The 16,907-nt window shown below is 39.3% G+C and overlaps 1 protein-coding gene across 1 annotated transcript; it reads right to left on the reverse strand.

The window, feature by feature from the left end:
* Positions 1-2,955: 2,955 nt before the first annotated feature.
* Positions 2,956-5,970, reverse strand: LOC149193401 (uncharacterized). Its single transcript, XM_089407299.1, has 3 exons — positions 5,884-5,970; positions 5,539-5,610; positions 2,956-3,615 (listed from the first exon to the last, which is right to left on the reverse strand). The coding sequence occupies exons 1-3, from the start codon at positions 5,968-5,970 to the stop codon at positions 2,956-2,958; spliced, it is 819 nt and encodes a 272-aa protein (XP_089263425.1).
* Positions 5,971-16,907: the final 10,937 nt, after the last annotated feature.

Raw genomic sequence — 16,907 nt, forward strand, 5'->3', positions numbered from 1 at the left:
TCAGTCTCTACTTTGTCCTTAGAGTGATGACAAGCGACTCCTCAACCTCCATCATGGTTTCCTTCGTGATGCACTCCTTTTCAACAACTGTCTTAGTAGCAATTGCCTTGGCAACAACTTCCTTCTTTTTTTGTGCGGCTTTCTCTCGGGCTGCAACCTATTCAACTTCCTTCTACTTTTGCACTACTGTCATCTACATGGAGTAACTCTCTCTGCACTTTCTTGTTCCCGCACCAATATCTATGGGTTGTAGCCACTCCCTATGCCATTTCCCCACAATTTCCTATACATATGCATAGATGACTAGGTATGGCAATTTGTACCATACCTTCTTAGATCCTCGTCACAAGTGGATAGACACATTATGAAAATATGCCTTGAACTCCGGGTATGCCTCCAACTGCTCAAATAGGGTTGGTGATAGACTTGACCTCTAGCTGATCACCATGCAGAGCTCTATATCTACCAGCACCCAGAACATCTTCATCTCCATGACCCGCTTCAGATCCTTGGTTGCCCATAGCGAAGTGAACTTCGCGGCTTCTAATAAGTTGTCATCTTATGGAGGGAATTGACTATCCTCTAGTAGCCTCCACGTAACTAGGGAAATCAACAACAACAGCCAGGCATTATGGAATGCCTTGCTGTCCTGTGCTTCGCGACAATTGATCAAAAACTCTTTGTAGAGGTACTGCACCCGCTTTGCGCATTGGGTAGCAATTGAAATTACTAGCGCTAGAACCTCGTCCGCGCAACACTTTCTCATGACCTTGCAGGCCAAAATATGCGCGACAAACTATATCGCCTTATCTGTGATTGAGTGAATGGAGTATCCGCATGACTTCTTTACTAAGTCAAATCCACTCTTCATTTTGTGTGTGAATTTCTTTTCCTTGGTCTTACCCCCAAATTCCTCTGCTAGATCCACCCCTTGATAGGAAAAATTTGTGATACGTGGATTACCATATCTATAATGGGGATGGGTTCTCCCAACCAGAGACACCCATCATGAACCAACGTGATCAATTGTCACACATAGTCTGTATTGATAGTCGTTCTGCTAAAATGCCGTACCCATAGAATATTTAGCAATCCAACCTTCTCAACCCCCACGACCCACTTCATAGGTTCCAGTTGCTTGATTCCCATCTCCTCATAATGTATCTTGGCCAAATACTTGTTCGTTGCCAACTTCAGGAATTTTTCATGGTCATCCAGATCCCAGTCATCCATTTTGAGTGCAGGAATGTGCCTTAAGGCACCAAATACCACCTTCTCTGGTAGTAGTGGTGTAGAAACCAGAAACTTGTTGGTATCTAGATCTTTTGGTACCTTCGCTTTGCCTTTCCACAAAGGGATATACTTCGGGAGCCTAGTGATAGGCTCTCCCTCCTCAGTGTCCAACTCTTCAACACCTTTGTGAAGCTCTTCTTCATCAAGATCTAGGGGTTCATGTGGTTGTTTCGACTTATCCATCTTCCCTTTCTGCCGAATCTTAGTAGGGTTCTTCCTCGGTGACTACCTCACCGAAACAGACTATGGTTTCCTCTATTTTTTTTAGCAACAGATGATTTAGGCCTAGGCAACCTCAGCGCCATAGGCACAGACGATGTGGCTTCCATCATTCGACGCAATTTCAGGGGTTGTAACTTCAGAGGTGGCGGCTTCAGAACTTGTGGCTTCTGCAAGGTTAGTGGCCATCATGCTATCCACAAAGGCCTTTAAGAAGGTTTCAGACACATTAACTAGCCCTATATGCTTAAAAATATCTTCCTAATCTTCTCGGTTCATAGACTTAAGACAATAGAACTCACAAGAAATTTTTAGAATGCAAAGTGTTCTAATGTAGGGTACCATGCCAGATTTATAGGTGATTTCAAATTCAAATTCGACTGTTCCCTCCAAATTTCTATCATAAATGCACCTTTGGTGGCAGATTGCCAAAGATTTGCACCATAAATGCAACCTACCCACTCCTAACGATATTTTCACTATCTAATCAGCTACAGCTCACCTAACGACTATTTTTCGACCTTGCTGCGTGGCACCATCCTCCATGGTGCAGCTCCTCCTGGTGCACTTCCTGTTTCCATCACGCAGCCCCATTACTTTGCATTCCCTTTCTTTGGGCAATGTAGTTTATAGTCCTATACTTCCTTGCAACTGCCTGGAGTACTAAGACTATCCTACCATCATGTAGTCATTGCACAGGGGCAGGATCCCCTTGATACAACTTCAATCGACTTCCATTGACTCATCCCAGAAATAATTCCTGATTCAGCTTCGTGAGCTTAACTACGCCACCATCCGTAATTTCCTTGACTGCATAGGGTCCTAACCAATGCATTTGAAAATTCCTAGGGAACTTTGTAAATGTGCTATCATAAAGTAAGACCAAATCATTCACCTTGAATGTGTGCAACTTAATATGTCGATCATGACAGGCCTTCTTGTGCTCCTTTTTCACCTGTTGGTGAAATCCTACTAAAAACCAGTCTTCTTTGAGTTCTAGCAACTATGCAAGGCGTTCCTCCATAGTCTCGCGTTCCGCCATATCAGTCAATGCTATAATTCGCAGACTTGGCACAATATACTCCATGGGCATCACAACCTCTATCCCATAGACCAATATGAACGGAGTTTGGCATGTCAAATTTTTACAAGTCGTCCAATATGCCCATAGGACCGTGGATATGCATACATCCCAATTGTTCCTCTGCACGTTGGAGACCTTGGTCAATGCATTCTCTAGGATTTTATTGAATGCTTCAACCATACTATTTTCTAAAGGATAATAGGGCATACTCTTTTGGTGATAGACCTAGAATTCTTCGAGCATCGCAGTAATAGTTTCATTTAAAAAATACGTACCCCTATCTCTCATTAGTATTTTAGGACACCCAACCTTGTCAAGACATATTCAAATAGGAACTTCATAGTTGCAGCAGTGCTACATTATTTCATCTGCTGTGCTTTGGCCCATTTTGTTAAGTATTCAGTCACAGTAATAATATACCGCGCGCCTGTCTTTTTTCCAGGTGGTTGTATCAGAACCACAAAGTCAATCACCCATTTATCAAGGACTTGTAATGAAATATGAGGATTTAAGGGCAATTCGTCCCTCCGTGATGGCTTTCCCGTTTGTTGACATGCATCACATGCCCTACAATATGCCTTAGAATCCTTATGCATGGTTGGCCACCATATTCCTGCATGCAGAATCTTCTGCGGGGTTGCTTTGCCTACATAATGTCCTCCCGCTACTCCTCCATGTGCTTCGGCGAGGATGCTAGTTCGTTCAAACTCTGGAACATATCGACATAGTATTTCATCAGTTCCCATCTTATACAAGTGTCCCGCAATCACAGAAAAATCAGCTATGCGGACCACCAATTCCTTTTTTCGCTGAGTAGAATATCCTTCAGGGGCTGTGTCGGTAGTTAAAAACTGGATTATATCAGCAAAATGATCATTTGTGACATGTACAACAAAGAGATGCGCATCCGGAAATCCTTCTTCCAAACTAATTGGTTCTTCACCGGTCTCAATCCTGGATAGATGATCTGGTCCTGCGTTTAATCGTCCAAGTTTCACAATTACCTCAAAATCATATTCCTGAAAAAGTAACAATCACCTACAGATCTTCCCCCCTAACACCTGCTTGTTGACCAGGTACTTGAGAGCGAGGTGATCTGTGTACATTTTGAAATGCGCAGCTAACAGGTAACGTTAGAAGTTCTACAGCGTGTAGACCATGGCCATTCCTTCACACTTTGTAACTGAATAATTCTTCTCAGCCTTTGAACATTTTCTACTTGTGAAGGCTATAGGATGATCAATTTTGCCTTCGCCTGGCTGGGTCAATACCGCACCCAACGCAATACATGAGGAATCTACATGTACATGAAACTCTTTCTTCCAGTCTGGAAAAAAAATGGGAACAATCACCATCTTTTCCTTTAACACATCTAGACTGCGTTGACACTCCTCATCCCAGTAGAAAGTCGTGTCCTTCTTCAGTAATTTCTCCATCAACGCATTTATTTGTGCATAAGCTTTGATAAACTTTCTATAGTAGCCAGTGTGCCCTAGCGTTGCGTGCAACTACTTACATTCTTTAGAGCTTCTAAATTGACAATCACAACTATCTTTGTAGGGTATACCATTAATCCTTTCTTGCAGACTACATGGCATAGAAATATCCCATAAGGCACACAAAAGATACATTTCTTTAGATTCAGGGCAATCTGGTATCTGCGAAAAGTATCCAACATAAGGCACAAACTTGCAACGTGGTGCTTTACCAATCCAAACATAGTCCAGTCATCAAAATACACTTCTAAGAATTTATGGATGAACTCTTTAAATGCTGCAATTACAACCCTTGAGAAGATCGCAGGCACATTCTTCAACCTGAATGGCATTACTATGTACTGGAAGCATCCCCACTCTGTCGCGAAGGTCATCTTGCTGCAATCCTCCGGCGTGATCTTAATTTGATGGTACCTTGAGAACCCATCAGTGAACGAATAAGCTTCCTTCCCTCCAACATTCTCCAAAACTTCATCCGTAAACGAGGTTGGAAATGGGTCATGAATGCACGCATAATTAAGATTTCTCAGATCTATGCATATCCTGATTTCACCTTGCCGCTTCTTTTCCTAGAAAACCATAGGACTTACCTAATCAAACTCTTCTACTGGCTCAATGATTCCAGCATCCAGAATTTTGTGTAGCTCTTTGCGCACCTTCTCCTTATACTTAGGATTTAGACTGTAAGGTCTATGTTTCACGGGCTTCGTATCGGGTCTTAAGGTGATATTCATCACTCCCAGATCCCCTACTATTCCTTTTAGGCTTGAGAACTTGGTAGGAAACAAGTCCTAGTATTCGCGCAACAATTCTGCCAGTTTATCAACTGTATCTTCATCCCAATAATCACCTATCTTTGAAAACTTAGGTTGCGCGTTGGACCCAATGTTTACTTACATAGTATTCAACTATTCTGTTATATCAGGGTTCGTTGCTTTGGGTCCTTCAACCTCGCACTACCCCTCGGTCTCTAGAATGTTGATCTTCCATGGATCCTCTTCTTCTTCTTCTATAGTCAATTTGTAACATTCCAGTGCATGGCGCAGCTGGGTATTCTAGTCTGATTGAACCCATTCTACCAAATCTTCAGGCGTTCTAAATATAGCAACCTTAATTTCTTGAGCGCTTCATCAATGCATGCAAATCCATCCTCAAAGCTGAAATATAACAAGAAAATTTACCTCAAGATATCCCATTCGAGCGTCCCATGGCGAAGCTCCGTTTCCAAGTACCAATTCATTGGAATAGTATCTAAGGTGTGATAGAAGATATGCACCCATTCCAGTTGTGGCTATTCTCCCCAAGCTTTAATCCATCATGCCAAATGCTCACACGAACCATCCTTTCCATTGTATTTGGCAGTGATACAGGTGTTAGCGTATCCAAACCTCAAATTCATCATCCACCTGTATTCCTTCCAATCAGTGAATTTATCCTTATGCTTACCCCACCAACGAACAGGCGCAGCGCCAGAGTAAGTGCCTGGAATTGATGTTCTTCTGGCACCTCTCTTTCAAACTCATCCAAAAATAAATTAACATCATTTAAGCCATCATAATGCAGGAGATTCCTTACCTCCATAGATATGCATGGCAATGATTTTGTCATCATATTGCAACGTAGCATACAAACTTCGTGCAGCCTATTCTACCAGTGCTTGAGTCTTTCATCTAAATCTAAGGTACAAGAGCTATCTCTATCCCATGCAATCTACTCATTTGCAGTAGGATTAATCCAATATTCGTCACACATAGTAATATTGTATATTTGATCCAAGTCATTGTCCCTCACATAGTCGCGGACTGGTTCAGTGTAGCACGCTCCCTCCGCAGGATCCAGTGGTATAATTACTCGCAGTGCCTTCCTCTCAAATGTCATCCTTCTATTCCTTAAGTTAATTATGGCATCCATGTCAAAGGCCCAATCAATTCCTAGTAGCGGAGGGTAAGGATTGTTGTCATCCACTATTTCAATTACTTCAAAATTGGCGAGAGCACTCGCTCCCTCAATATCGACTGTTACCCCATACAAGCACCCATTGGAATGATTTTCTGCTAGTTGGCCATGCGTAGCTGTATAGGAGACCATTTTAGCACAGGTCTCCCCATTCTTTCCCGTGTATGCTTAGGTAGTACATTCGCATTAGATCCGAGATCCAATATGAGTTGATCCATTTCATATTCTCCAATCTGCACGATCAACCTCATTTCTCGGCCTGTCCACTTCTTATGCTTTCCTAGTTTCCTCACAGTGAGTTGTTTAGGAGGAGTCTTGATTTTACCTGTACAGTTATCAGTTAACTCCTTGAGCCCTTCTACTGCCTTCCTATCCCATAACAGCTTCATATAAGTTTTCAGAAAAGTAGCCAATAACGAGGGATCCACGTCTTGTGCTTCATTGTTTCCAACTGGTTTTTCCTGACTCCCCAACATAGAAGCCTCAACAAAGTTCTTCTTGGCTTCCATGAAAGTTTCTTTAGCCTTGTCGAGATCAAATCCAACTTCTTTTTCAACAGCCTTGCGCACCCATCCTTTGGTTTCTAGTTATTTTCCTTTATCTTCTCCTGTGGCCATACCACTTCGTGTCACGATATTAATGTTATGGTCCTCTTCGTGAGGCTCCACCCTCATCATCTGTATGTTTTGCATAGGTTGTTGCATCTTTTTCTCTTGCATTTTGTCTATCAGCACCGGGCAATCTTCTATCAGATGATAAAATTGTCTGCAATACTGATAGGATGGATGTGTTGGGTTCTCACAGTCGCGTGCAAAATGTCCTGCTTTGCCACAATTATAACAAATTATTTGTCCACAACCTATGCCATCCCCTCCTATTCCTCTTCCATGGCCTTGAAATCCTCCACTTGTTGCAGTCATGCCCTGATCCTGAGGCCAATTTTCCACTTGCATTCGATACGTAGGTGTTTGCTCCATCATTAATTCATAGCTTTAGTAGTTTCACTCATCATGTCCAACTGATTTACAGAATGTACAAAACAATTGTTACGGAGTCTGTACAAATTTTTTCAAAAGGTGACAGTTATCAGTGGCTTGCTTCCTAATTATCTGGCAGATATCGCACCATAATGGTAGTCCCGCACTTGGTCCCACAATGTTTTCAGGCTTCAAAGGCACAGGACCTCCTTCGATCAAATAATTCTGATAAACAAGGCAATGATCCTTATCTGGTCCCTTATATTTACATTTTATGCACCAAAATTCAGCACACACCACAGTCTGAGCATCCTTCCTGGTCTTCAATCTCTGCAACTCCATGTGTATACTTGTCAGCTGCAATTGAATCTATTGTATTCCAATGTTCGTATCCTGCATTGGTGATGCTTCTAACCTTATCGCGATCTCCACAACCTCTGCTTGCATTCTTATCTTCTACTGTGATAACCGTAATCTCATATTAGGCAACAACGAAGCAATGTACCCTTCTTTTGTTGATCATCTACGATATTCATATTGGCCTGCTGGATCAGGCATCTTAGCCTCTGATCAAAGTCCCATGAGGACTCATTTACCCACTGTTGTAATTTTTTAAACTCGGTTATAGACTGCACCTGAGATTTAGGCTTCTTAAACTCACTGTTCAATGCTTGCCGAGTCTCTGCCATCGTCGCACCTTGTCTATCTTGACAGAACTTGATATACCAAGTCAACGCCCTATCCTGCAACGTCGTGACTAGCTGCGCTTTCTTCATATCTGCAATGAACCAGAATTGTTTGGGGTTTTCGCTCCCTACCCCTGTAAAGATCAACATCATCATTGTGCTCACCATGTTGAATGGTTTATGCAGAGGTGGAGGTGGAGGTGAAGGTGTAGGTGTGTGTGGTAGAGGTGGAGGTGGAGGTGGAGTGGATGGATGAGGTATGCTCGGGATACCCTGACTTACTATCTGCAACACACTTCGCAGTGTACTTAGAATAGTTCCTTCATCGTCACTAGAAGAACATCCTAACAACGGACTGTATTCAGAGCCCGATTCTTCATTTCTTCTGAAGGGTTTTCTGCTTCGCATAGTCCCAAACATCAAGGTAATGGCATAACCCGTTTTTCACACAACAACATATTAATCCAAGTCTTCATGGATTTTAAGTACTTACCTTGCAGTCCCTTGAAGAATCTGTGCTCTGCTTCACTGTAACTCATAGTTGTATCGATCGCAAGCTTAGTGACAAATCATCCTAAGATATGATAAATCCAGTCATTGACAGCCTGCGCAATGTTATTTTTTGAGGCTTCTAGGCACTTCACCAACTATGGAGTCCACACAATAGGTCTGTCAAGCCTTCATGTACCCTGATTTTTCGCTAATCTAGATAGCCACTCATGTAATTCGCAAGGGAAGAAACAAAAGGGCTTCAGTTTCGTCTATGTATAGGTATCTATTCAACCATTGTCCCTTAGATAATCATAGGTTTCTGTTCTCCTGAGCTACAAATGTGTGCAACTTCCGATCGATCCACTTTTCAATTTATTTCTTAGTAGGGAACTACTTATCCGACATCACACATTCCTTAGATAGATCCCGGTCCTAAAAATGTAACCATTTGTTGGCTTTATGGGGCCTAGCATAGGTTCAACTTTATCTGCACCAACCAACAAAACCCTAATTGTTGGCCCTTTCAGGAACAACCCGCGTAACCATTAGAGGGGTTTTGAGGTCTAAAATGGGCCTCCTAAGGAAATTATAAAATAATAGTGGAAATAATAAAATAAGATCAGATTACATCATCAAATTTTAGAGGGAAAAAAGAAAAAAACTATTTTTCAACTCGTATTTTCAACTTATCTCCCTATGGGTTTACTCAAATTTCGAGCGGAAACACTTGTTGGATGCATAATTCATCCAAGGAGTACCCATGTCGCATACTTTCGATGGACCTTGCTACACGAAAAATGAGAAAAACATGAAAAACATGATTGTAATCATGTTTTTCATGTATTTCTCATTTTTCGTGTAGTAGGGTCCATCGAAAGTATGCAACATGGGTACTCTTTGGATGAAGAATTAAATTTCACTATGAACGAGTACTCCCACTTGAAATTTGAGTAAAACCTTAGGGAGATAAGTTGAAAATACGAGTTGAAAAAGTAGTTTTATTATTTTATTATTTTATAATCTATTTACTTTTTTACACCAAAAATGGTGATTCATCCCCCATGGTTGACATCATCATGTTGAATCCTATTGATTTTTATAAAGTTTGTTTTGGTTGTACATTTTTCTTAGGAGGCCCATTTTAGACCTCAAAAACCCCCTAATGGCAGGTTGCAGTCTCACCCGAAGCAGTATTGGAGGATGCTAGAACCAGGCTTCTACATCCAGAGGCCTCTGTGATGTGTTCTTGCAGTTCTTATGGCTTAGATCTATCTTCGAGCACCTTTAACCCTTCCAAATAGATAACTACTGAAAATATATCTAAACAATTTCTAGATCTTCGTGAAGGTCCTTAATTATACTTATCATGCATAAATATTACAAATTTAATACTTTTGTGCAGTGAACAAACATTAATTCATGTAAATAATAACACAAAGTGAAGATACATAAAATTTTCAGAAGTAAATAATAAGACATAGATGCATCAGATTCAGCTCAAAACAATCTTTATTAATTATAACCATTCAATTACAGACTTCTTTTCCCTACGCACTCAGCTGCAGGGGCCCATTCACTCAGCCTATGGAATTACCAAGGTCTCCACGCACTTAGCTACAGGAGCCTTCCCCTTTCGCCTAAGTATAGGAAACAAACCTTTCCTGCCTTAGCACCTTACCCTTACAATGATTCTTCAAAAAACGTTACCTCTTAAGACTCACTATGAATAATCTATATATAGCATTTTCTTTACAATACCATGGTCAACGAACCATGGGCGGGTCTCCAAAATTCTCTATCGCCTACCCACCTAAGGGACTAAAGCCCCTTTGACTTCTACTAGCTTCGCGCTTTGCTTTGACATTTCGCGGAGACTTTACATTCACTACAAAAATATATTACAAAATTTACCAAAAGTTTGACCCAAAATGACCCCAAGGACCCCTTCCCAACATCATCGTACTAAAAATCTCCCAAACTATGGTTTTTCAAATAAAATCCTTTGTGAAAAATTGCTTTGGTCCTCATTAAGAAAAAGCCTAGCTTTGAATATTATTGATTAGATTAGTTTTAAGCTAATGGAATCATAATATAGAGGTGTCTCTAGTTGTAGCCTAGTGTTAAGAGTCCAACAAAGTAAATTATTTATCCATCCAAGTCATGATTGGAGTGTTATGGTGAGTTGTAACTTACTTCCTAAATCCATGGAAGGACATAATGTGAATCTGGTTTAGGGGTATAAAAACCAAACCAAGGAGCATAAATTATTTTTTTAAGCTCCAATAAATGTATTTGGCCAAGGTCCATATTAGCACACTACCCACAATCACCCGATTCAAGGTTTTGTAGAATCAACCACTTTATGAAAAAAATGCATTGGTCATTTGTAAGAAAAGCCCTAGATTTAGAGATCATTGAAAAAGTTTGTTTTTGTTGTTTTTTTTGTTGTTGTAGAAATTTAATGTGTAGATATCCAACTGCTCATGTAATTTTCTAAAACAAAAGACTCAAATATACTCTACTCATCTGCGGAATTCAATTCACGATAGTGACCACAAATCATAAACATGCATCAATATTAAACACACATACACACAGATTTATCTAGGGGAAATAAACTTCTCAAAACCCCTTCCTACATGTATTGCATTAATCAAAGAATAAAGATGAAATACAATGATTTATCAAGCTTGAGAAACCTCTACAAGTGTACAGTCTATCTCTTTGCCTGAATGACTGACTCTAGAAAATACTTAGCCAATTTTCCTGTTCTCCAAGATCCTATTTCCTTGTGTTTTTTATTGAGGAATTAGGCCCTTATTTCATAGGAATTTTCCTCCAAGTAAATGCACAGTTCATCTAGGCTCCTTTGACAACATGCATCACCTGTACACCTAGAAATAGTCTACAACTGATAGTACACTTCCTTGGAATCTCCATATCAACTGGGTAACTTGAATTCTTTGCGTGCAACAATTATTCTGGGTTGATTGATCAGTAACTGGTTGATCACTGAGTTGTGACTAAAGTCACATCCCATTACCAGACCTTCCACTAGTTCCTTTAGCAATTGGAACTAGTTTAATTGACAATAACTCAATTTTTGAATAATGAGTCCATATAGGTGGAGTTTATTTAAAATGAGTGTGGAATAACCTATTTAAAGAATGGGTTCAAAAATTAAACGAGTTATTCCACATTCGTATTAAATAAATCAATTTAACTGAATTAGATTGTTAGAAATTAGCAATCACTCATATTGAACTGAACTCAAGTCTTCCAACTTGAATTATCTAAGCTAACTGGGTGACACAACCCATGTCACTCAAGTTAACTCATCCAAGTTGTATGCTGAAATGGAAATTCAAATATTCTCTTTAGTTTGACTAAGGCAAGTCAAACTTAGATTTTCTTGCAACATTTTTAACACTCCCTCTCAGCAAGAAATGGATTATTAGATGCCCCAATCCTGCCTCTATGGAATTCAAATTTACCCTTTGACAAAGCCTTTGTAAAAATATATGCATCTTGTTCCTTTGTTGGAATGTAATCAAGCAACATGATCCTCCTCTGCACAAAATCTCGTAGATGGTGATATTGGATATCTATATGCTTGGATTGATCATGAAAGACTGGATTTTCAGAGAGATTAATGCAACTCTGATTGTCATAGTATATCATAGTAGGATCCATCATCTGACCAAAAATTCCCACAAGAATATTTCTCATCCAGATTGCCTCACATGTTGCTTGACTTGCAACCATGTATTATGATTTTACTGAGTTGAGTGCCACTGATCTTTGCTTCATGTTGTACCAGGAAACCATTGTGGACCCAACATTGAAAACTCCTCCTAGTGTACTCTTCCTGCCTGATGGACTGATGCAGTAGCATCTAGACTTAGCCAGCAATGTGATTGTGTGTTCACATGTTGTGGCTAAAATGAGATTAATTTCATTGACCTGAGTGGTCAAAGTCAATTTTAGTAGAGAGGGTTGGACCTCTCGAAAATGATCTTTACTTCATTATTGTAATAATTAGAATATTGTATTATTTTTAGACTAAGAGATAAGTTGTTAGTGTAGGTGTGTAACAAAGCTTGAGAATAGATATTTAATTGTTAGATTGATTAAAATAGGGATCGAGTTGTTAATGCAGTTAGGATATGATTCGATTCATAAAACAAAAAAATAATTTAATGATAGAGATTAGATGATTGAGAGTAGAGTGTGTAAGAAAGAGTTTTGAGTGACAGAGATAGGGTTTGAGATTGAACAGAGGTCAGGAAACTGCTGTAATCAGGCTGAGAGGGCCAAGACTCTGTAATTTACATTTTATTGAATAAAAGATTAAGTGTGGTGTTGCGTGGTAATCTTGGTGCAGAAATTCATTCATATCTATGTATTGACATTCAAGACTTAATCGGGTATTTTTCTTTGTTTTAACACTTTATTTATAAATCGTGGTCAAGTAGTGTTAAGGGTTAATATTATGGTTAAGTACTAAAACCTTCCCTTAAGCGCTTTTCTTTAAAGTATTGTTTAAAGCACGTGGGTTGTATTTGATAAGTGGGTAGTGGTATCTCGCGTGCCTGAAAGGAGGTAAGTGGTATTATTCCAAGTCTGTGCGATTAACCTTAGCGGCCAACACGTGGCCGAGGAAAACCACTTTTCTCGTGCACTCTTGATTTGATATCGACCGTGCAAGAATCCATGCGAGATTGCACGATGGCTGTTCGATTGGACGGGTAATATCAATGGTGGAGATCGTCCGGGCAAGTTGATAGGCAGACGACGTGATATCCATTGGATCTGGAGAGTTGAGATCAACGGTGCGGATTGAAGCGCTCAACCAAAAGGAAAAGTCAAGGTGGGACCGGTGGTGATTGGTCAGATAAAGTGGAAACCTTAGAAGGCAAACACACGTAAAGAACTTGTTTGCGCACAACTGATTGGTTATAAAGTTAACCATTAGTCTAATAAAAGACTACCACCTCATTGTTTGTCAACCTCCTGTGTCATTTGGTATCAAAGCACAGAGATTAAGTTTGCTACCGTAAACATGCCACTGAGGAGAGGAGCTGGCATAGGTCGGGGAAGACTTGTAGCAAATGCAGTTCTGCTGGATGAGATCCGGAGTCTGCGTACAAGGATGGAGACAATGGAGACTGCTCAGAGGAGAGCAACTGATGAAGGAGATGCCAATGCGACAGAAGAATCTTCTGAGGAAGAAGAAGAGGTTGAAAGTGAAGCTGCCAAAGTTCTCAAGGTGTTGGCCAAAGCAAGTGGAAGACCAAAGATGGAAATACCTTTGTATGATGGGAATCTCAATGTAGAAGAATTGATGGATTGGAGGAGGTTGATGATAAAAGGAAGGTGAAATTTGCAGTTACCAGATTGAAGGGTCATGCAGCTATCTGGTGGGATGAATTACAAACATCCAGAGCAAGAAAAGGGAAGTCCAAGATCAAACAATGGGATAAAATGGTAAGTAAATTGAAAGCCAAATTTATGCCAAAAGATTATCAGTTAAATATTTTTAGACAATTGCAAAACTTGAGACAAAAAGGGATGACTGTCAAAGAATATACAGAAGAGTTTTACAAGCTGAACATTAGAGCAAGACATGTAGAGGATGATGAAGAGAAGGTAGCTAGGTATATCAATGGCTTAAGGTATGATATACAGGATGAAATCAGCTTGCTGAGTCCAAAGACAATTGAAGATGCCTATCAAGTAGCTTTGAAGGCAGAAGAGAAGATGTTGAGGAAGCAAAATCAAAGGAATAGAGGGAAGAGTTCAGCAAGAGGTAGAGGAACTACTAGACCAAGATTTCAGCACCATCAAAGTGAAGCAGGAAGTTCAAGTAGTAGACCACCACAGAGAGGAGACTTTAATAGAGGAAGATTTGCACCCAGAGGAAGAGGCCGAGGAAGAGAAATTCAGTGTTATACATGTGGAGAATGGGGACATGGATCATGGGACTGTCCTCATAATAAAGCAACAAATCAGAGAAATGTGAATGTGGCTGAGGCAAGGGAAGAGAAACCTCAAATTGCAGACAAGGAAGAATCACCTGAAGTAGGAGAATCCTTGTTGTTGAAAAGAGTATTGCTTAAGGCAGAGAAAGAGATAGGAGAACCAGCTCAGAGAAAGAGTTTATTCAGAACTACATGCAAGTCCAAAGGAAAATGTTGCAAAGTGATAATTGATAGTGGAAGTACTGATAACCTTGTTTCTATAGAAATAGTGGAAAAGCTATGATTAGTGAAAACAATACATCCTAATTCTTACAAAATATCATGGTTACAGAAAGGAAATCAACTTATTGTGACATAACAATGCAAGGTAGAGATCCAGATTGGTACTTATAAGGATGTGGTATTGTGTGAGTAATGCTAATGGATGTATGCCACATGTTGCTGGGAAGACCTTGGTCGTTTGATCAGAAAGATATTCATGATTGGAGAAGAAATAATTACACCCTTTAGAAGGATGGAAATAAACACATACTGCTGCCATTGAAGGATGAAGCAGACAAAGAAGCACCTAGAAACAGTGTTATGCTGATGAGTGGGAAAGAATTGCTGCAAGAAGTCAAGAAGGATGAACAGATGCATTTTGTTGTGATAGGGAGACCTAAGGTAATTTTAACTTCCACAAACTTAGATGATTTACCTGAAGAAATCAAAACTTTGTTGAATGATTGTGCTGATATTATTGTGGATGAGTTACCAAATGCATTACCACCAATTAGGAGTATTAGTCATCATATTGATCTAATACCTGGAGCAAGTTTGCCAAACAAAGCAGCATACAAATTAACTCCTCAAGAGAATTGCAGAAGTTGGAATAGAAGTGCAAGAATTGATGGATAAGGGATTAATCCGAGAGAGTCTTAGTCCATGTGTTGTACCAACAATACTCAGTCCAAAGAAAGGTGGTGAATGGTGTATGTGTATAGATTCCAGAGCCATAAATAAGATCACTATAGGTATAGATTTCCTTTACCACACATGGATGATTTGATGGATTGTTTAAGTGGGTCAAAGTATTTTATTAAGACAGATATGAAGAGTGGATATCATCAAATAAGGATTAGAGAGGGAGATGAATGGAAGACTAAATTTAAAACAAATAGTGGGTTGTATGAGTGGTTAGTGATGCCTTTTGGACTCACTAATGCACCTAGCACATTCATGAGATCAATGAATGAAGTCTTGAAGGAATATGCAAGAAAATTTGTCATTGTTTACCTTGATGATATTCTAGTGTTCAGTAGAAGCAAAGAAGAACATCTGGAGCATCTTAAGTTGGTTTTAAGAACTCCGCAGAAAGAGAAACTGCTGATAAATATGAAGAAATGTAGTTTCATGAAAGAATAACTAATCTATTTGGGATTTGTAGTTTCTAAAGAAGTTTTGAAAATGGATCTAGAGAAAGTCCAAGAAATTTGGAACTGGCCTACTCTAGGAAACATATTTGAGGTAAGAAGCTTTCATGGTCTTGCAAGTTTTTATAGAAAATTTATCAGAGGTTTTAGTCAGATTTGTGCACCAATTATTGAAACAATCAAAGAGACTACACAACCATTGAAGTGGACAAAAGCAGCAGATCGAAATTTTAAGTTGCTGAAGAATAAAATCACAGAGAAACCAATTTTAGCTTTACCTGATTTTGGGAAAGTTTTCCAAGTTGAAACTAATGCTAGTGGAGTTGCAATTAGAGCAGTTTTGAGTTAGGAACAAAGACCAATAGCTTACTTTAGTGAGAAAATAAATGAAGCTAAGAAGAAGTATTCTTCTTATGACAAAGAATTTTATGCTATTGTGCAAGCTTTAAAAAAATGGAGACATTATTTGCTACCAAAGGAGTTTGTATTGTATTCTGACAATCATGCATTACAGTTTATAAACAACCAACCAAAATTGAACCAGAAACATGCCAAGTGGGTAGAGTTTTTACATAGTTTTACTTTTGTGATAAAACACACAAGTGGTAAGTTGAACAAAGTTGTTGATGCTTTAAGCAGGGTAAGTTTCATTGTACAAGAACTAAAAGTTGGTGTTGTAGGATTTGAAGAAATGGTTGATATGTATAAATATGATGCAAAATTCAAAGATATTTATGCAGTTGTTCAAAATCCAATAGTTCATAATAGAAGCCAGTGGTTAGATTATCTTATCCAAGGAGGTTTACTATTTAAAGGTAACAAATTGTGCATTCCCAAATGTTCTATGAGGAAAAACATAATCAAGGAGAAACACAGTGGAGGATTATCTGGTCACTATGGATAAGGAAAAACCTTTGCTCAGGTAAATGCCTTTTACTATTGGCCAAAGATGCAAACTAATGTTAAGAGATTTGTTGAGAAGTGCAAGATATGTCAGCATGCTAAAGGGAGAAGCCAAAATACAAGATTGTACCAGCCATTGCCAATACCAAACTGACCATGGGATGCAGTTAGTATGGATTTTGTTTTGGGGTTACCTAGAACTCAAAGAGGGAATGATTCCATTTATGTTGTGGTAGATAGGTTTTCCAAAATGGCACATTTCATTGCATGTAAAAAGACTAGTGATGCAACACATATTGCTAATCTGTTTTTTCAGAAGTTGTAAGGTTACATGGATTTCCTGTAAGTATTGTGTCTGATAGGGATACAAAGTTTGTTGGGCATTTCTGGAGAACTCTTTGGAAGAAA

Source organism: Pinus tabuliformis, chromosome 2_2, assembly GCF_031772625.1.
Source record: "Pinus tabuliformis cultivar Carrire ecotype Pingquan chromosome 2_2, CPIR1, whole genome shotgun sequence".
Taxonomy (NCBI): domain Eukaryota; kingdom Viridiplantae; phylum Streptophyta; class Pinopsida; order Pinales; family Pinaceae; genus Pinus; species Pinus tabuliformis.